We start from the raw sequence: 22,676 nt of genomic DNA, 5'->3' as shown, positions 1-22,676 counted from the left end.
TCGCCTCTGAGGCGTACGCTTCAGGTACTGAGGCGTACGCCTCTCACAACACTGGGTGCCACACCCGTGTCGACGCGATGCGACGTGGGTGCACGTGCAACACGACCCTGGGTGCGGTTCCACTTTTTTGGTGTTAAAAAAAAATTTCTCGATGAAAAGGAGGATTAGGGCAATTTTTTTTTTGCCCCTAATCTCTCCTCTCCTCTCCCCCAGAGCTCGAGCTCTCTCCTATCGATGCCCCAGCTCCACCTCCCAGGCTCCTCCTCTCCTTTCGCAGGTATGTACCCTCTCTCGCTCTCTTCTTGTGTCGACATGGGAGGGGTCGAGCCCCCCTCCCCCCCTCCTCACCCTCTTGCTCTCTTGTTGGGTCAGCAGGGGAGGGGCCGAGCCCCCCCTCTTGCTCCCTCCTCTCACTCTCTTGTTGGGATGGAAGGGGAGGGGCCGAGCACCCCCTTCCCTTTTCGCTCTCTTGTTGGGTCGACAGGGAAGGGGCCAAGCCCCCCACCCCCTCTCTCACTCTCTTGTTGGGTCGACAGGGGAGGGGCTGAGCCCCCCCTGCTCCCTCTGTTTTCGGCACAGGAGGGGCCGAGCCCCCCCTCTGGCTCTCTTTTTGGGTCCGCACGGGAGGGGTCGAGCCCCTCCCCCCTCTCGCTCTCTTGTTGGGTCGACAGGGGAGGGGCTGAGCCCCCCCCTTGCTCCCTCTGTTTTCGGCACAGGATGGGCCGAGCCCCCCCTCTGACTCTCTTTTTGGGTCGGCAGGGGAGGCGCCGAGCCCCTCCCCCCTCTCGCTCTCTTGTTGGGTCGACAGGGGAGGGGCTGAGCCCCCCCTGCTCCCTCTGTTTTCGGTAGGGGAGGGGCCTAGCCCCCCCTCTCGCTTTCTTGTAGGGTCGACAGGGGAGGGGTTGAGCACCCCCTGCTCCCTCTATTTTCGGTAGGGAAGGGGCTGAGCCCCTCCCTGTTTTTGGCAGGGGAGGGGCCGAGCCCCCCACCCTACTCCCTTTGATTTCAGGGGAGGGGCCGAGCCCCCCCTCTTGCTCTCTTGTTGGGTCAATAGGGGAGGAGGTTGAGCCCCTCCCTGTTTTTGGTAGGGGAGGGGGTTGAGCCCCTCCCTGTTTTTGGTAGGGGAGGGGCCGAGCCCCCCACCCTACTCCCTTTGATTTCAGGGGAGGGGCCAAGCCCCCCCTCTCGCTCTCTTGTTGGGTCGGCAGGGGAGGGGCTGAGCCCCCCCCCCCCTGCTCCCTCTGTTTTCGGCAGGTGAGGGGCCGAGCCCCCCTCGTTCTCGCTCTCTTGTTTGGTCGGCAGGGGAGGGGCTGAGCCCCCCCTTCTCCCTGTGTTTTCGACAGGGGTAGGGGGTCGAGTATAATTGATTTGAAAATTTTAATGTATTTTTTTGGTGTGTTTTTAGGATAAAAATGACAGATAAAGGGAAATGACTTGCGTCATCCTCATCCCAACATGTGAGTTCTGCTGCTAGTTGCAGTGAGATTGATGATGTGGGGCCACTATGGGGTACATGTAGATAAACTTGCAAAAACTGGAGAAGGAGGTGGTGAAAACAAGAGATTTCGATGCAAGCTCTGCGAAAGAGATTTTGTTGGGTCTTACACAAGAGTGAATGCTCATTTGTTGAAGATACCAGGATATGGCATTTCAGCTTGCAAAAAAGTTGATGAGGCAATGCGAAGACAATACAAGAAAATACAAGAAGAATATGAGAAGAGAAGGGCAATGGCCGATTCTTCTGCAGTTAGTGTGCCATTTGCAAGCCACCAAGAATATGCTGAAAAGAAAAGAAAAGTCAATGTAGGAGGTAGAGGAACGATACAAGCAACATTCAATACATATGGAAGAGAAGAATTTGATAGAAAAGTTGGGAGGTATTTTTATTCTGGTTCACTCCCATTTAATGCGGCTAGAAATCTTTATTGGAAGGATTTAGTAACATCCTTGGCAAATTGTAATTTGAATGGTTATGTGCCTCCAAGTTTAGAAAAAATACGAACCACACTTCTTTGCAGAAGAGAGGGCAAATGCGGAGAGGTTGCTATAGATTAAAAAATATTCATGGGAGCAAAATGGAGTTTCTATTGTGTCTGATGGATGAACAGATATTCAAAGGCGTCCATTAATCAATTTCATTGCTTGTTCGCTTAGTGACCCAATATTCTTGAAAGCAGTTGATGCATATGAGAAATATAAAAATGCAGAGTATTTGAAGGGATTGTTTATAGAAGTGATAAAAGAAGTGGGTGATCAGAAAGTGGTACAAATCATTACAGACAACGCTCCAGTTTGTAAAAGTGCAGTGTTGAGTTTGGAGAGTGAGTACCCTCATATTTTTTGGACTCCATGTGTAACACACAACTTAAATCTAGCCTTAAAGAGCATCTGCAACCCCAAAGAAGAAGAAAATTCATAAGCATATGCTTTATGTTCATGGATTGAAGATTTAGAAAGAAATGTCAAAAGCATTAGGAATTTTGTTGTTAACCACCATCGTGCTAATGCTATATTTAATAGGCATTCTGATTTGAAATTGTTAAAGGTCGCTGAAACACGTTTTGCGTCCATCATTGTGATGATGAAGATGATTAAAAGAGTGAAGAATGCTTTGATTAACATGGTGACTGATGAAAATTGGACATTCTATCGTGCTGATGATGATATCAAGGCTTAAGAAATTAAAAAATTCATTCTTGATGATGAGTTTTGGGATAGAGTGGTATACTTCCTTCAATTTACACAACCTATTTGAGAAATGTTAAGAGAAGTTGATAAGGATGAGTCCATGCTTTACAGAGTTTATGAAATGTGGGATAATATGATTGAAAAAATACAAGCTATAGTTTTCAAGCATGAAGAAAAAAATCTTGCATTGGATGATTCAAATTTTTTTAATCACATTCATTCAATTTTAGTCAGAAGATGGGATAAGAGCAACACTCCTTTGCATTGCATGACACATTCTCTTAATCCAAAATATTATGCAAATAAGTGGCGAGCTGGTGGTATTGGTCGTGTCCCTCCAAATTTAGACCCAGCGCTATCAAGACATAGAAATGTGTATGACAAGACTTTTTTCAGAAGCATATCTTCTATATCAAGTCACGCAAGTGTTTGAAAAATTTTCATCTTCGAGATTATATGGACTGACATTATTCAGGAGAGAAGAAGATAATATAGATCCTATTACACGATGGTCAACATTTGGATCAGAAACACCTCTTCTCCAACGTCTTGCATTAAGATTGCTATCGCAGCCTGCTAGTTCATCTTGTTGTGAAAGAAATTGGAGCACATATTCTCAAATCCACAACATGAAGAGAAACAAACTCACCAGCAAGCGTGCAGAGGATTTAGTATATGTTCATTCAAATCTTCGATTACTTTCACGAAGCAATGATGAATACAAGTACTAATTTGCTCTCTTAGTTATTTGATTATTTCTTAATTTTCATTTAAATATACTTGTATTGTATTTATCATCTTCAAATTGGGTTTATAACGCAGACAAGGAACATCCAAATTTTGGGATGTAAACCCAGAAGAGTGTGACTTCGAGGGAGAACATGAATTTAACGTAACAAACATGGATTTAGTTAAGCCCAGTATTCCTTCTAATGATGGATTTGATGATGAAGAAGAAAATTATTAACATCCATTACTTCATCAGGATATACTTTGGTATGTAATTTAGTTATTTTACGCTTTACTTATTTGATTGATATTTAGGTCGATTTATGTAATTGCTTTACTTATTTGATTGATAATTTGATATTTAGGTTGATATACTGCATGTATGATGAATGATATTATGACAATGTTAACTGTTAAATGTTAGACTGTTAAAACTTCAAAATTATTTATATATATATACATATATTTTACATTTTTGCCCCTGCCGCACCCCCGCACCCGGGTTTTTTGGAAGTGCCGCATCCCCGCACCCGCACCCGCACCCGCACCCGCACCCATGTGACAGAGACACACACACATATATATATAGTTTGTAATCTAGGAGTTTTATGTAAATTTTTATTTTTATTTTTATTTCTTTTTATTGTAATAGGCCCTGCCCATAAGAGGCAGTTTTGAATTTTTTTGGTAGCCTTTGGGACTAGCCCAACTGCTAGTCAAACTAGCCATTGGACTAGCCCAACGGCTAGTTGTGCTAGCCTTTTTCTCCTCTTTGTTGCAAATATATGTGGGATCCTCCCCACATCTCTTATGCTTTTCTTAAGCATTTGAAGTGAATAAAATTTATATTTTTTATATTTTGCATTGCGCATTAGTGGCTATTGTGAGTGTGTTTTGGGCTATTGAATTTGCCCTTAAGTGGCTTGCGTATTGTCCTTTATTGGGTTAGTGCTTGTGCACATTGTTTTGTCTCTTGATTGCCCTTAGCGGCCTTGTTATTGTATTCTTTCTTGTTTCATTACAGTTCTTTGGTAGCACCTCAGTTTTAAAGTGTCATATTAGATATGATTTGCCACCCATGGAGGTGCCTTTCAACTTTTATGTTCAGGGCATATCACATATGACATATATCGGTTATGTGCAAATGCTCTTCACTTTCAGTCTCTTTCCTATATTTGCCATGGTTTGTCTTATGCCACAGGGACACTTCACATAGCATGCATATCCCTTGTCGACATGATACGACATTCGGACACTTCATAGGCATAATCAAACCAGTTTCACACAGTCAACATCGTGTCACTAACTTCATCTATTTCCTTTTATCATCTTATTTAATTCTTATTCCCTTGAATGTTTTTTCTTTTGAAATTTGACGTCAGTTTACATTTCATTTTCAACTTAGTTTCATTATGTTATCTTCCTAATTATAGTGATTTAGAATTGTTGTTTCACACACACACACACACACACACACACACACACACACGTCTATGTGTATTTACGACACCTATTTTTTGAAATTTATTGTATCATACCAAGCATATTCACATTGTTTCCCGTGTCCACATCCCTATCCGTGTGACATAGGATACTTCTCTTAGTTTCCATTTTTCTTACCTTAAGTCAGCCCTCTTATATTGCTAGTATAGACCCATCGTATAAAATTCTCTTTCATATCTTGCTTGTAGGTGCTGGCAATTTTGATGCTTTCAGATCTGCTCCCAAGATCAAATATGTTGATCCTTGAAGAAGCATTTGATCAAAATTTACTAGCTTCATTTCTTGTGGTAAGAATAAGCTTTCTATTCAGCTGCTATTAACTTTTGGTTCATTTCTGGTTGCTTTATTTTACTGCTCACCTTGGCGTTTCTGAATGCAGGCAAACATCCTCACAGGGTTGATAAACATGACAGTTGATACTCTCTTTGTCTCATCGACCACAGCTCTTGGCATACTGCTTGCATATTCCGTGTCTTTGACTTTTCTGATCGGATGCGCCAAGTTTTTTAATGTGAAGTTAAAATTTTGGTAACCTTCACTTTGAGAGCAATATGGTAGACATCCCCTGCCACCATATATCAGAATAAAGAGGAATTTTGTGTACTATATTTTTGAATATCATACCTGGGGAGTATTTATTGAATCACGTTTTATATTTATGTATAATACCAATTCTGCTACTAATGCGCAAGACTAAGGGTGCGTTGCGTGCCATGGAAACACGGGGGTTTCCGTGGAAATGCATGAAGCACGAAATGTTGCTGCAGCCCCCCACCGTGGCTATGCCAACGGGCTCTCTTTCCTTGCAGAAAGAGTCCCTAAATCAATGGGACCATCCCCGTTTCAGCAGAATCACTTTCCATGTGGGGGAGAAGAGTAGGCTCTACACGTATTGTGGCGCGAAGCCTCCTTCCGCGGTATACAAACACACCCTAAGAGGATCCTCATTCAAAGAATTATTTGACATACCAGACTTGAATCAGGGTACTGGGCTGGCTGCACCAGCCGAACCTAGGGAGATGCAAAATCCAAATCTTAAGATCTTGTTATTCTACGTCACAAGGTTTATATGATTTCTGTAGACCAAATCTCTTAAAGCTGCATTCCTTTCAGGCCCCCATAGCATTGATCATTGACTGGATGCATACTGCTCTTAATCTTAGCCATCAATCCTTAAAGAGAAATGATTCATCCTTTGTTTGTTACTCTTTATGTGATTCAGTCAGCTAAATCTGAAAGAGTTGTGGACATTTTAGAGTTTCAGCTCATCTTGAAAATATTTAAAACTTAGGTATCCTGACACTGTTAGTAAATGGTTCAAGGTCTGGGGTGTATTTGTAGTACGCAGGATTTAAGGCTTGAATCCGCACTTGGTTGAACCTCCAATCTCAGAGCATAATCAGTGAAAGTAGAAAAAGGCTTGAGAAAAATGAAAAATACTTGGGAACTTCATGGAGTTGAATTGGAATGGTTAGGATACCAATGAATCCGGATCCAACCAGTTTCAAGTGTATGTGCTTATGGATGAACTGGGATGGGTTTAAGCGTTAGTTTCAGACTTTTGTCTGCCGCATACCTATGAGAGAGGAAGAGGATGACCCCAACATACATGAATATGGGTGGTTTGGAGCCATCAGGATCCACCATTTTCACCTCCTAAAGAAAATGAGTCTGGTCTCAGCCAGCTCCACATCTCAATTGAGTCCAGAAATATGCTCTGAATCTTTTATGAGGGTCTCATATCATGTCTAAATCTGATATATATATATATATATATATATATATATATATATATATATATATATATATAGTAGGGTGTATCATCATGATTTTTAGACAGTTGTGCGCCGCTGATCCTTCGTTTGACAAAAGGGCCAGTTAGGGTTATACAGGAACTGTCCAATATTTAGATCGGACAATTCCTGTTGGTTCAACCAGTACACACACACACATACACATATATATAAAGTAGAGTGTAGCTGCTTGATCAATAGGTGCTTGAACACCTACTTGATCATGCTGGTGGTCCATCACGCGCTTGATGGACGGTCAGTGCAAAAACCAAAAAAAAATTCATAAAAAACGGGCCCAAAGGGGTCAAAACGTGTCCAAAGAGGCATTAGCTGCATTAAAGACTGGGACCTTCAGTGGCGCTCAGAAAGTGCGCTAAATGTCCAAAAGGATGCACGAATTATTACAATTTTGTAATAACGTGCGCGTCTCTAAGTCTTTAGCAAGGAACAACCAATCATGCATTTATCACATGCAAGTTCATTTCCAGCCCTATGAGCCCCAATTGTCTGAAACCATCCATATATGGCATATGCATGTCGCTCAAGAAGGTATCATCTGAATGGGACAGTTGACTCTTGACAACCCAATGCCTCCTGGAGGAAGAAGGCTTCGGCTATTTGGAAGGGGGCGGCTTCAGTTTTCAGTTTCTTTAAGTAATTCATCAAATTGGCGAATAATGACATCAGTGCTATCTGGACACTAAATAAAAATGGTGATTTTTCAACGGCATACGTCTACCGTGTTTACCTTGAGGATGGTGTTGATTGCTTCCTGCCCAAAACACTTTGGTCTATGGGGCACTCACGAAGAGCGATGTTTTTTGCCTGGTCGTTAAAGGATGGGATTTCATCTTGCTAACCGATGCCCATTCACTACAAGGATGAGGGTCGATAGCGACAACTCTTTTTCAGTGAGGAAAAATCTTACTGCTATTGATAAAACAATAGCAGTGAAATTTTTGTCCTCGCTATTTGATAGGTAATAAAAGGGACATAAATATCTTGCTGTTATTACTATACTACGGCCATGAATCTCGCCGCTAGTAACTTCATCAATAACAGCAAGCTGAATATCCCCTAGAATGCCTTGCCTTTGTACACATCTTGCCATTAAAGACATATGTATAACGGCGAGATTCTCTGACCATTAGATATTGCCGTTAAAACATTTTAATGATGAGAAGATCTCATTGTTATAGATCAATAGTGGTGAGATATGTCTCTCACTGTTATAGGGTTTTACTCTATAATGAAAAACCCTATAACGACAATAGTTATGTCACCGTTATAGAGTGACATCTATAAAAAGGGCCCGTCAGACCCTCTCTCTCTCTCTCTCTTTGCAATCTCACTTTCTCTCCGAGAGCTTGGAAATATTGCACGAATCTTCGAACATTCTTCTAGTGAGCCCCCAAGAATTATCATTCTCTCTGTTTTCTTCTGAGGTTCTACTTCTCGCATCCTCTCCTTGACGCAACTCCAACGAGTTCCCTTGTGAGCTTGTTTGGTCTTTTCATCGATTTCTTTGATGTAGTGATTGCTTTGTTTTGATTTTTCATCATTGGTATGTGAATAAAAACTTCAATCTTAATGGGTAGTGGAGTTTTGGAGCCCTCGTGTCATAATTAGGGTTTTTCTCTTTGGTGGTCTTGTGGTTTACTTCATTTTGGTACATGGGATGGGGAGTTGAGATTTCAGAATTTTTGGATTTCTCTGTTAATTGATTTGGGTCTTTTTGATTTGGTTGTTTATGGGTTTGGTTTTTTCTTATGTGGGTTTGTTTAGAAATAAAGGATGCTAGATGTCAGTGCATGGTTTTTGAGGAATTTCTTGTAAAAATCATTTCAATTATGTATTTTTGTTTTTTGAACCAGAGTATCAGGTGTGTCAATTCTAAACCTTTTTGTTGAATTTGGTGAGTATTTCTTGGTTGTTCGTCGTCTTCTTTGAGTTTGCTCTTATGGCAATTGTGATTGCTCTTGCATGTCCTGTATCATTGTTTGTATTTGGTGGTTGTATGAATTTGAAGATGGATGTTCTGTAGCTAGTTTTCTCCAATTGGAGTTATGGAGTGAAAAACCATGTTATGCGTGTGGTGTTGTGATTAAAAAATTGTATACACCCATCATGGTGGACATGATTGTATAAGATTTGGTGTTTTGGGGGTTCATTCGGATATTCCTATAAAATGTTTGTTAATTTCCTGAAAGACTTGCATAGAGAGAAAGCTTTTTGTGTCTTTTGGTTTCTCCCCCAACATTAAGCAACATTTGTTTTGGTTTTATTGCGGATGTTATTAGGACATGAAAGTTGAATATAGAAAATTTCTTAAATACAAATGAACATGTCTATAGTCAAGTTCATGAATCTCAATTTTGGATGAACATGGCCTAGTTCTTGAGCTCCCAACTCTATCTTGTTAAAAGCGTGAAGCTTAACTTAGTATATGGATTATGCGAGCAAATGTACCTTTTAGTGTATTGCATAGGCTTCTTGAGGATAAGTAATTTGAAGTGGTCTAATTTGGATTATCTAGAGGGAAACATATGAAAATAAATATATCACTTCCTTGAGTATTTGTCATTGAATTGCCCATGCTATGCATTCACAAAAACACTAGGATCAAGCATTGTATCTTGTATGTGCACTCATTCACAAAAATGCTGAATATACATGCATTTGCAAAAAAAATATAGCATTTCCTTGAGTATTTGCCACTGAATTTCCCATGCTATACATTCACAAAAACATTGGAATCAAGCATTATATCATTGTATCTTTAGTAAATTTTACGGTTTTAATAATACATGTTCATTTATGCTTTGATTTTAGTTTTTTTTATACAAGCATTGTATCATGTATGTGAATGCGAAATATATTTGTTTTCTTTTGTTTCATTTAGGATTATGAAGTGATCTGATGCACTCGTTTCCTGCTTAGGGGTTTCAAATTGTATGCATGTTTGTATCTATGGTCTCCTTCTAGTTATCTCTTGGATTTTTTTTCCATTTTCTTTAAACTGATATATATATATATATATATATATATATATATATATAAACTGATTTTATATTTCACTGATCAAAGATTCTCTTGTTGAATATAGTAGGGCCGTCGTCCATGAATATAGATCAATCATTGATACACATTTACGATAGAAGTTTTGAACATTATATATCTGAAATTGATCGATTCATTGAAGTGTTACGTGCTCATGTTGATTTCGTTGGTAGGATGTGATGCCCATGTCGGGACTGCATTGCAAAAAAATTTAAAGTTCTATGACTGATTAAAGTACACTTGATTGAACGTGGTTTCAATCCAGAATATATTCAGTCTCATGTGAGTGTGGCCCAAACTCACGATGTATATAATGATGAGAGAGAGGATATGATAGAGGTTCATGATCAGGTTAAAGAAATGTTGGATGATGTTTTTATGAGGACAACATTAAATCTAGCTCCAGATGATGATGGCAATCACAAGCCCCTTTAAGACTTAATGGGTGATGCTCAATGCGATCTACATCTAGGCTTTACAAAGTTAACAAAACAGGCTTTCTTATCAATTTGTTATATTTTAAAACAATGAATAATTAAAGTAAAAGATCGTTCAACATGATGATTGATTTGTTGAAGGAGGCATTGCCCGAGTAAGAAAGATTGCCAAACTCTTATTATGAGGTGAATAAATTTGTGAATCATATCCACTTTGATTACGTAAAGATAGATGCATGTGTGCTTTTTTGAGAGGGGCATGAGAAGAATGAAATGTGCCCAAAGTATAATGTTTTAAGATGAAAACCACACAAAGGCAAAGAAAATAAAGTTTCTTAAAAGGTGTTACAATATTTTCGTGTAAAGTCAAGGTTGCAGCGGTTGTTCATGACAACAAAAACAACATCAAATATGAGGTGGCATAAGACTCGGTGGGTAAGCGATAAGAATAAACTAATTCATCCATTAGATTTAGTAGTGCGGAAGGAGTTTGAGAGAGAACATATATCATTCACGACAGAACTTCACAATGTTCATGTCGGCTTGAATATATATTTATAAGTAAATAAATATTTGATATATATCTATAAGTAAATAAATGTGCAAATTTTTAGATTTTCGTCTACTAATTGATCTTTCTTTGGTTAATAGTGGGCATCGAATAAAACTTCGGTGAATAGAGCAAAACATACGGTCCTACATACCAGTGGATTGTATTTATACTTCAAGAAGTATCATACAAGGGTAAGTTTTTTATTCCCTAAATATAATATAGTGATAAATATTTTTGACCTAATAAAATTTTAATTTGTTAATTGTAGACTAAAATAGATGGGCAGAAACCGATGGCGAGTGCATTCTATAAAGAGACACACACCCATTCAAATTGTAAGACATTTATTTATAGCGAAGCAAAAAACACCTTTATAAGTAACTCACACTTTATAGTGCCATATTCATTCATTATAATTTATACATTATCATTAATTAATGATAACCAATTATTATCGATGTGCAAATGAAAAAACAATATATGAAGATTAAAAGTTCAACATCTTTATCATAAGGAGGCCCACTGATGATGTAGCAAGACCTCTTTACCAAGGCCCTCAGGGAGCGGTATAAACATGTGAGGGAGATGAGTGCATTTGTCATTCCATCTAAACCATCCTTCTACAGTTAGATTTGAGTTTCAGAGTTATCTTCTCAGCTGGAGGCAACATAAACGGAGTTCCAACAATTAAGAGAAGAACAAAAGACTGACCAAAAAAAATGAGAGCGAGAAAGAACAAAAAGAAAGTGAGAAAGATAGGAAATGGAGCGAGAGAGAAACACAACTAGGAAATTCATAGAGGAGAAGAAGGCCTTCATGGATGCACACAGACAAAGCCCTCATTCTATATCCAAAATTTCTAAACTCTTTTTATTTAATTATAATTTTTTACCTTGCTACAATTTTTAAACTCTTTATTTACTTGTTTATGATTTAATTGTTTTAATTATCCTGTGATGGGTGTATACAATTTCTAAATTCTTTTTGTTTTACTATAGTAAGAAAGATGCTACATAACTTTTAAAGTGTGTACATCCACCACACAAATTAAAATTTGATTTATTTGAACATTACAAGTGCATATATTTGTTGTAGGCTTGAAGAGGATATAGGGGGTTTGCATTTGAAATGTGTTTATTGTATGCTTGGAGATGATGTAACATCCTGACTTTTTTAGACATTAAAAATAAATATAGTTTAAGTTAATTGTGAGCTTTTTGGGTTATGAATGTCTTATATGCGACAAATATTCATTGCTTGTGGTTTTGGATCTCAAATCGATTGAAATTCGGGTTTAGATCGGCCCTGTTTGGATTCGAGGGCATAATCATCATTTTTTTAAAAAGATGATGGGCTTTTTGTGCAAGGGACATGCCCAATATTCCTAACAAAGAGTTTGGGTATTATTGTCTTAGGGATATAAACAGGATTTTTGAAAAAGATATTGGTTTTTATAAGAAATGACAGTCTTGTAATTAAGTTTGCTAAAAAGGGCAAAAATGGTTAAAGAAGGTTAAAATTGAAAATTTATTTTTTATTAGGGTAAATAGGTAATTACAATAGGGTCAGTTGTCATTAAAAAGTGATAGCTTAGCCCACCGATTGAATGTGTTTTAACCTATAAAAGGGTTTTCATTAAAGTTAATTTAATAACTCATTACACATAAACTTTTTTCCTCTCTACCATTTTCTCCTTTACTACCAAACTGCAAACACATTAACCCTCACTCCCTCTCACTTACCTCCATCTTTTTCTTCTCTCAGGCCATTGTTGAGATTGTGGCAAGAGGAGAGGCTGAACTAGTTGAATCCACTTTATGGAGGAGTTTTAATACCTTAAGGAGTTCCTGCGAATTTGGGCTTAACTTGAATAATTTTTGGATTTTTATTTGGGTGTTTTTGCTTAATAAAAAAAGGTATAGTACCTTACTCCCATGACCTCTAGGAAGTATGCAGCATGTAGATGAATTTGCAAACATAAGTTTTTCAGAAACCATATTTGGAAAAGAGGTTTTTGAAGAAATTGTATGTTTTAAGTTTAACATGACTCAAAATGCGGTTTTCATCATGTTTTCAGAAGCCTTATGTTGTATAGTTTTGATTCTTTGTGTAAAGAATGGAATCTATGCATGAATTGCATGTGTGAGCCATTGTTTTTATGAAGATTTTTGTTGTTGAACTATTTTGGAAAGGATGAATGGTTGTGGGTTCTATATGCATGATGAAATCACGTAGATTTATATGTTACTTTTTACAGTGAACTGTTTGTTTGCTTTATACATATTTATAAACAAAGTTTTGTGTTTTTACCTATCAAAAATGGGAGTTTTCATATTGTTTTCTTTCCTATCTGAACACAGGAGTCGACCCCTATAAGGCAGGAGTCAACCCCTATTATAACCTCCATTAGGGTGATCTGTTTTGAAGCACAAGAGTTAGCCTCCTACTTATCACAGGGTGTGGAAGCCAACCCGAGAGTGAACCCTCATTTTCATAAAGTCAACCCCGATAGTGCAAGGTCAACCCTTGATATCTTGAGAGTCAACCCCTACAGCTGAGGAGTCAACTATTGTAAACAAAGAGTCAATCCTTAAATTGCAAGAGTTGACCTTTGGGAGTACATAATCACTCCTGCTTGTATGAAGTCAACCCTTGAACATTAAGAGTCGACTTCTGAGTTCTTCAAATGGATTTTCTTGATATTTTTGAGTTTAGGCTTGAGTTGTTAAGCCTGAGATTTGATGGAATCAAACCCAAATAACTATGTATGCATTGGCAATACCAATATTACTTGTTTTGAGCAATCTTTATACAATAAAACATCATTGTGATTTGAGTTGGTCCAAGAGGGATCTACTTCATGCATAAATGCATTGTGAGGTTATGTGATGAATAAGAAATAAATAATTAAGGACAAACTTCACTAAAAGATTGGTTTGTGCTCGCCAAAATGTATGGTTTGAGCACGCTTGTCAAAGATAGACGATCATTAACACCAATCATGTGACAAAACATATAACGTTAGTTGGTCAATAGTGGACCATCCCTAGCCATGGGGATTAGGGGACTAGGATTCCGATACTTGAGGCAGAGGTGGAGTTGCTGCAATATCCCTAGTAGTGCACTACATTGTCTTTAGAAAGGGATAATGTTTTCATATTTTGGGCTTCAGAGAGAGGGATGCCTTAATAAAGGGTCTTGAACTCTAGTGTAAGTGTCTCAGTATTTTTCAAGGGTTAAAAGGCATAATAAAATGGTTTAATGAACATCATTGTTTAAACCGAAGACGCCCACATAGGCAAGGGGAGTGATGCTCTTTGGATAGAAAGTAGGATCACAACAAAAAATGTATGTTAAGCATCTCATATAAAGCAACAAAAATTAAATGAAAGATTTAATAAAATATTCGTGCATGTAGGTCAAGATGGCATGAGTTTGTGAGCTTGGTGTATGAGGCACCTGAGGGTCGACCCCTATGTTGGAGGAGTCCACTCCTTTTTAATGTAGTTATGATTTTTCTATTCTAAGAGTCGACCCTCGTGTTGGGAGAGTCAACTCCTTTTGTGTAATTGATGTTTTGTATTTCCAAGGGTCGACCCTTATATGTGAATGGTCAACTCCTTTTTGGTCTATTGATGTTAGACTTATTTCTGAGGGTTGACTCTTGGGATTGTAGGGTCGACTCCTCTTGAGTTCCTTATGTACGTGTGTGTACTCTTTGGTCTGTGAACCAACCCCAATTTGGACCGAGCCGATTCCTTTGTGTCCTCCTCATGTGTGACTCATACTCACTGGAGATCGTGTGGATGGAGTACTGTATGCGATAAAGTTAATTTTATCTCACACGTTTTTACTAAACTGTTTTAGGGGCGAAACCAAAGGCAGAATAGGGTGCGACAGACAACGTATGCTCATGGGTCTTGGCGGATCGACTTTTGGACTTTCTTTTGGGGAAAACTTTTGGGGTTTTGTTTATAATGAATATATATATATATATATATATATATATATATATATATATATATATATATATATATATATATATATATATATATATATATATATATATATATATATATATGATATACAAACTCTTGCATTTTGTGAATGAATTAGATGTGAAGTTTTTTGTTAAATTGTTGAAACCCATCCCTATTTGTGATCTTGGGATTCCTAAGTAAATGATATCTCATCAAGTTTTTTAAATAAAAAAAATGTTTGATAAATAATCTTGGGGTTCGGGTTTCACAAAGGATGTAAGGGGTTTGTATTTTTTGAAAACGTATTTGAAGTGTATGCTTGCTACAAATTTTTGTTGAATGTAATTTTTTTTTGAAAACTATTTTTTTTTTTTGTTTGCGGGTTTATAGCCTATAATGGCGAAATCTCTCTCACATTGTTTTAGGCGAGATTCCTGTCTTGCCGTTATAGCCTATAACAACAAGTTAATTCTTTCTATTATGGGCTATAACGAGGAGAATAATACCTCGTTGTTATAACCTATAGGTAGCCTATAATGGAGAGATCTCGCCGTTAAAACAATCTCGTCATTATTAGTGTTTTCAGTTTCAACGAGATTCTTCGCTGGTGCTGGTTCACCCTTTAACTACAAGCGATAAATGTCACCGTTATTACTCAACAAAGGCCAATTTTTTCAATGACTTATCGATGAGAACTCTTGTCACTATAAGCCTATAGTGGCGAGAACTAAGACAATAGAGGCTAGATATATTGTCGCTGTTGACCTACATCGTTGTAGTGATTATGTTGTCAATGTCTGGAAATTACTTTCCTCCTATTTTGGCTTCTTCCAAACTGTGCTCTATCCACCCGGTCTGGTATTGGTTTGAGTTACCAAGTGGTTTCTGATTCAGAAATGCAATTCAGACAGCTTATACTCGCACCCCAAGAGGTGCAATGCTAAAAAAAATGGCTAATGACCTGGAGATGGTGGACATGCTTAGCATGGTGGAGAGTTTGAGAAGAGAGGAATGGAAGATTATTCAGAGGAAAGATTACCAATCTCAGCAATGTAGCCCGCCTAGTCAAACGGGACGTCCAATCGGCGATACTAATGGTGTGGCCGGATGAGGGTCGGAACTGGATTCAAATGCATGCAACCCACCCGCTTTTCACTGAGTCCGTGCATGCGATGCGCTGACCCATGTTTTCTGTTATTGTAATCTGATAACGCCCAGCCTCACCTGAATGGTCTTGAGGATATCTCATCCTCTACTGTTGTAAGCTGATTCTGATTCTAGTTTTTAATAAATTCTTTTATATTTTATTTTTTTTTTCAACTTTTCACACCATCCATGATAATTAATGACATTGTATAACCTTTCTTTAGAGAGAGAGAGAGAGAGATCTGTGGGTGGTTCAAGAGATGCCCTAGATGCTATTTCTTGTGAACGTCACCTCGGAACTGAGTTGCGTTCTCGGGGGAGGAGAACGATTCTCGCCATCTAAACAATGGACACTCATTCTCAGAGGATGAACAACCGAAGAAGAAGAAAATTGGACATGGTTATCTACCGCGGTCAGGCATCCGGTGTTCCTTTCAAAGCCCCGTTGCTCCTCTCTGTTTTCGGACTGACTCGTGGAGGTAAGAAAAGAAGAGAAAATTCGGGCAGGGTCATCTTACACGAAGACGAAGCAATACCATCTTCACCACCACCTTCATCCTCACCACCCTCAGAGAGGGCCATCTCTCTTGACGACCAAGCGGAATGTTCTTCACCTTCTCCGTCCTCACCAGTGCCACAGAGGGTCATCTCTCAAGATAATGAGGCAGAACCATCTTCACCTCTTTCATCCTCAACATCACCTCCTTCAACCTCTCCCTTTTCTCCCAACCAAGCGATGGAATCTCGTCCTCAGAGAAGTATCAAGAGAAGAAGAGGAAATTTGGGCACGGTTATATACTGCCGTCGGGCATCCGGTGTTCCTTTTAAAGCCCCGTTGCTCCTCTCTGTTTTTGGATTGACTCGTGGAGGTAAGAAAAGAAGAAGAGGAAATTCGGGCAGGGTCATCTCACACGAAGACGAAGCAGGACCATCTTCACAACCACCTTCATCCTCACCACCGACAGAGAGGGTCATCTGTCAAGACGAAGAAGCTGAATGTTCTTCACCTTCTCCGTCCTCACCAGTGCCACAGAGGGTCATCTCTCAAGAAGATGCAGCTAGGCCATCTTCACCTCTTTCACCCTCAATATCATCACCAACGGATGATAGATCAGAGTTCGATGTGTTTCTGAGTTTCAGAGGACCAGACACTCGCGATGGCTTCACTGGCCATCTCTATCAAGCGCTATCAGATAAAGGTGTGTTCACCTTCATAGACAATGAGAAGTTGGAGAAGGGTGAGAGGGTGGATAAGCTGCTTGACTACATTGAGAGATCCAAGATCTTTGTGCCCATCTTCTCCAAGTGCTACGCCGATTCGAAATGGTGCTTAAGGGAAATTGCCAAGATTGTAGAGTGTGGGAGGCTGATTATTCCCGTATTCTTTGACATAGAGCCAGCCGATGTTCGGCATCAAAGTGGACCTTTTAAATCGGCATTCGAGGAGCACAAAAAGGACAAAAGATTGAAACGAAGGGAGGTCAAGAAGTGGAGGGCAGCATTGAGAAAAGCAGGGGAAATTTCTGGGTACAATCTAAGGACAGACACAAACTGGTAATCTGTGTGTGTGTGTGTGCGCGCGCGCGCGCCGCGTGCTTTTTCTTAGATATCTGATGACGAGTCTCATCGTTGGGTTCTGTAACCCATGTTACACAACCTATCTATATTTGTATGTATGGCAGTTTATAAAGTTGCAGCGTATGTCTACTTAATGGTGGTTCCTTCCTTTCTCTATTGGTGAAAATACTTATTGTGAAAGGAACCAGATCTTTCTAAAGAATATCAGGTAGGAATTTGCTTGTCGTTCTAACTATGAGATGCTTTTATTGTTCCCCTTATGCCAGGCATGAAGCAAAGCTTATCCAAATTATTGTTAAGAGGATCATAAAGGCATTGGATAGAACTTCGTTTGATGTGGCTAAATACCCTATCGGGCTGGATAAACCTTTGGAAGATATGATGAACAAGTTAGATCTCCAAGCTAATGATGTTCGGATGGTTGGAATCTGCGGCATGGGCGGAATTGGGAAGACCACCCTTGCAAAGGCCATCTTTAACGAGATCTCTTCTGAATTCGCTGCAAGCTGCTTCATTTCCAACATTAAGGACAAAGAAATCACCTCTCTCCAGGAGCAACTCTTAGGTGACATTTTTGATGTCAAGGACCAAGTAAATGATGTCGACCAGGGGATTGATCTGATAAAAAGACGAATTCGTAGCAAAGTTCTTCTTCTTATTCTTGACGATATTGATGATGCGGAGCAGCTCCGTGCATTAACTGGTCAAGCGGCCTGGTTTTGTGGGCGAAGTAGGGTCATCGTAACAACAAGGGACAAACATGTGCTCGATGTCTCAGGAGTAAGTAAACATAATGTTTACGAGCTTAAAGTGTTGGGGGAGGCGCAGTCGCTTTGTCTTTTTAGCTACCATGCATTTGGGAAGGAAAAACCTATGGAGGAATATGCACAGTTATCTCAAGAAGTAGTATCGATTGCTGGTGGACTACCATTGGTTCTTGAAGTATACGGATCACTCTTTTTTGATTTAACCGGAGAAAAATGGATCATTATGTTGGAAAAATTGAAGAAGAACCAAAAAGAACGGATCCATAACAGTTTGAAAGTGAGTTTTGACAGACTGGAAATTGGAGAGAAGAAAATATTTTTGGACATAGCGTGCTTCTTTATAGGGCGTAATATGGAGTATGCAACTCACATGTGGCGCGATTGTGAATTTTACCCAGAAATAGCGATTGATGTCTTGTTACACAGGTGTCTTATTAAGATCAATGCTAAAAGTCAGTTTGAAATGCATGATCTACTACGAGATATGGGTAGGCAGATCGTTGTGCAGGAGTGCCCCAAAGATCCAAGGATGCGTAGCAGACTCTGGGAAACGGCCAGTATACGTAAAGCACTGGAATATCCTGAAGTAAGATCTTGCTTCTTTAACCTATAGCTTGATTCAATTCTTGTGCATCTCTTTATCATTGTATTAAGCTTCAAGTTAGTAAGTCAAAACCCAATGAATTGACTTCGAGTTGTCAACTATGAGTTAAGACTCAATTCAAACTTGAGCCAATTTGATCTCATTAGGTAATGCGCTAAAGGCCAACCAATCCCAAGTGATGAGCTGAATTGAGTCAATAATTTGGTCAGGCTGGTTCCCTAAAGAGGTGGAAGTTCATCCAGTCTAGAAAACCATGATATGTAATGCATACTATTGGTATTAAAATTTTCCAATTAAATGAAAAATGGATAATTTGGTTGGCCCTGATGTTTCAAATCACAACATTCCTTTATTTGATTGGCCCCAATGTTTCAAATCATAATTTTTTTTTATGATGAGGAACCTTCGCCAAAGTGAAGAAAACCCCAAGTGAGGCCCCGCAACCACTCTGCCTTACATGACCTACGCCCTCACAACCACTCCACTGGCTACACAGGCGACCCCTGAAGTGATGTTTCAAATCATAATCTTGGTTTACACTCTAGTTCTCTCTCTCTCTCTATATATATATATATATATATAGATATATATATATTAGGTCCCATTTCTCATTCTGCCCCATAGTTTTGAAGTGTTTTATGATAGATCTAAACCGTTAGATGTGTTTAGCATGCTCAATTTAGTGTGAATCTACTCTTGGATCGTATTTTTTCGACAAAAAAACATGTTTTTATCATCCAGGAAAAACTGGTACCTTTATAGCCATTGATTTTGGATCACCAGAAAAACCTGTATACAGGTCAGATTCCGGTGATCCAAAAGCCGGTTCCCACTAAACAAAACCTATAGCTCACATCTATGGTGTTAGATGTGAGAAAAAATGGCAAAACCGATAATTTTTGAGGGGGCAGAAGGAGAAGGTGGGTAGCTGGAGCTTATTACTCAAATATATATATCAGGACTTGTCATTCACTAATATCTGTGTGATACAACCAATTACTAATGTGCTTCTCTCTTTAAGCCAATGTCTTGAACCAAATTAATACTAACTCAAGTCTCAGAAACTAAATTCTGTTCTTAGTTCCACTGTGTTGATTTCTCTTTTTTCTCGTAGAGAACAAGCAATGTTGAAGGCATCGTTCTCCGTGGAGAAGAGGACGGCATACGTTTGAGCACACAGTCTTTTGCAAAAATGTCAGAACTTAGACTTCTTCATACGAGTGACACCATATTTGAAGGTGAATATCAGCACTTGCCCACGGAAATAAAATGGCTAGAGTGGCTGTGTCGCTTAGAGTCATTGCCGTGCAATTTTCGTCTTGGGAATACTGTTGTCATTGACCTATCTTATAGCCAGATAACTACGTTCTGGAAGCAACAAGGATCCAGGATCCAGGTAAGAATATGGTTAATTGCTTGTATCTTTTTGTTTATTCCATGTGATAAATATCCACACCAATAATTTTAAAATGTGATCATTTTATCATGATATTTTCAAAAGCAGCCTATCTCATATTTTATTTTTGATTAATGCAACAACAACAACAACAACAACTACGCCTTCATCCCAAAACAATTGGGGTCGGCGATATGAACCAAAAAAGAAAATCATTTTGGGTCTTCCACATGAATCCTTCTCCTCCAATCATTTCTAACCAATGCCATGTCCTCGGTGAGGTTCAAAGCATTCATATCCTTTCCTATCACCTCCATCCATGTCTTCCTAGGCCTACCCCAACCTCTTTTAACTAATATATTTTCCCATTTCTCCATCCTTCTAACTGGAGCATCATTAGGCCTTCGCCGAATATGTCCAAACCACCGTAAACGATTCTCTCTCATCTTATTTTTAATGGGTGCAATGCCTACTTTCTTACGTATCTCCTCGTTCCGAATCTTATCTTTTATTGTATTTCCACACATCCATCTCAGCATACGCATCTCAGCTACATTCATTTTTTGAATATGATGTCTCTTGGCAGCCCAACATTCCATACCATATAGTAGAGCAGGCCTAATAGTCGTCCTATAAAACTTTCCCTTCAACCGCAATGGCATTCTATGATCGCACAACACTCCAGTTGCACTTTTTCATTTCATCCACCCAACCTTTATCCTATGATTTACATCTCCATCAATTTTCCATACTTTTGAATGATAGATCCCAATTATTTGAAACAATCATCCACCGGTATTTCTTGCTCACCAAGCTTCACTACATTCCCATCACTACTTCGTTGCTTACTAAACCGACATTCCATGTATTCTGTCTTATTCTTACTCAACTAAAAACCTCTTGCTCCAATGTCTGTCTTCATAATTCTAACTTAGCATTAACCCCAGCTCTAGACTCATCAATCAAAACAATATCATCAGCAAACAACATACACCACGGCACATTAACAAATTTATTACTCTATTATTTATTATTATCATGCATCTTCTATATATATTTATAGCTTTTTATATATGCTGCTATTTCCCCTAGGTTTTGCTTGAAAAACAAAAGTTCCTCGCTTTGATTTTCCCAGATTGTTGACATTAGTTTTACTTTTGATGAACTCTTTCCTTATTACTTGCAGTCCTTTGATAGATTGAAGGTACTTGTTCTTCACCAGTGCATGAACCTCACAACTACCCCAGATTTCACTAGCATGCCTCATGTAGCGAAGTTGATATTTGATGGATGTATTGAATTGGCTGAAGTTCATAAATCCATTGGGTGTCTGAAGAGTTTGGTATGCTTGAGTATGAGAGACTGCTTTAAATTGAAAGAACTGCCCGATAGTGTTTGCCAACTGATTTCTCTTGAAAGACTTGACCTTCATCAGTGCCTCGAATTTTCAGTTTTGCCAAAACAACTGGGGAATCTGAAATCATTGAAACAGCTCATCCTTTATGGAACAGAAATAGCTGCTCTGCCCGATTCCATGTCCCGAATGAAGAATCTTGTTTTGCTATCCTTAGGTGTGTGTCCACTAACAGAGCTCCCACAATGGATTGGAAGGTTGAAATCTTTGAGAAATCTCATAATATCACATTCTAAAATTGAAAGAATATCAGAATCCATTGGCTTCCTGGAAAAGCTTGAGGAATTATGTATGGAGTATTGCGTTATGCTCAAAACTATACCTTCATCTGTTGCACTATTGAAAAGTCTTGAAAAATTATCAGTAGGTGGTCGTAAAAACTCGGGTACTTGCATTATTAAACTCCCTGAAGAGATCGGAAACCTCACAAATTTGAGAGAGTTAAACATTAGCTACAATCCTGAACTGACAGAGCTTCCTCCCAGTTTCTTTCATCTCAACTCATTGAAGGTATTAAAGGCTGCTCAATGTAACTGGTTGCAAGGGGCCGAAGCTAACGAGTTTGGTAATTTTTCTTCCTTTAAAAAACTAGACTTGGAAAACCATGAAATGTGTTACTTACAATCAAGTTTTGGTAGCCTTTCTCGGCTCGAGATACTTTGGTTAAACGAAAGTCAAGGGCTTCAGTCTCTTCCCAAACTTCCTCCTTCCCTCCAAGAACTGTATGCACGTGATTGCCCTGCCCTGGAAACGATCTCAGATGTTTCAAGCTTGAAACACTTGAAGATATTGGACTTGGGGGGCTGCGAGAAGCTTGTACATGTTCCCGTGCTTGGAAGTTTGAATTGCTTGGAACAACTGACTATAGAAGGATGTAGCAGTCTTCAATCTCTCCCTGAACTTCCCCATTCCCTGTTGTTTCTTTCCGCAACTGATTGCTCTGCTTTAGAAACCATCTCGGATATTTCAAGCTTGCCGGGCTTGCGGGAATTGTGTTTAGGAGGCTGCGAGAATCTTGTCGATGTTGA

General features: G+C 39.1%; 2 protein-coding genes across 6 annotated transcripts in view; both read left to right on the top strand.

Annotated features, from left to right (window-relative positions):
• LOC149822115 (uncharacterized protein At4g17910-like) overlaps positions 1–5,523 on the top strand; it is a 96,947-nt gene extending 91,424 nt beyond the window's left edge. For all 5 annotated transcript variants that reach the window (XM_089980832.1, XM_089980831.1, XM_089980834.1 and 2 more), the window contains 2 exons: positions 5,109–5,207; positions 5,300–5,523. In XM_089980832.1, coding sequence (XP_089836958.1) covers positions 5,109–5,207; positions 5,300–5,452 — 252 coding nt within the window. In that variant the 3' untranslated portion in view covers positions 5,453–5,523. The remainder of the gene's footprint in view (positions 1–5,108; positions 5,208–5,299) is intronic.
• A 10,680-nt stretch (positions 5,524–16,203) lies between these two features.
• Positions 16,204–22,676, top strand: LOC149822114 (TMV resistance protein N-like). Its single transcript, XM_089980218.1, has 5 exons — positions 16,204–17,443; positions 17,734–18,820; positions 19,953–20,234; positions 21,421–22,575; positions 22,620–22,676. Exons 1-5 carry the CDS (start codon positions 16,236–16,238, stop codon positions 22,674–22,676), a joined length of 3,789 nt encoding a protein of 1,262 aa, XP_089836344.1. The 5' UTR covers positions 16,204–16,235.

Source organism: Nuphar pumila, chromosome 11 (assembly GCF_984573655.1).
Source record: "Nuphar pumila chromosome 11, dmNupPumi1.hap1.1, whole genome shotgun sequence".
NCBI lineage: Eukaryota > Viridiplantae > Streptophyta > Magnoliopsida > Nymphaeales > Nymphaeaceae > Nuphar > Nuphar pumila.
Note: the sequence above shows the minus strand (reverse complement) of the source record. Positions and strands in the feature narration are given on the sequence as shown.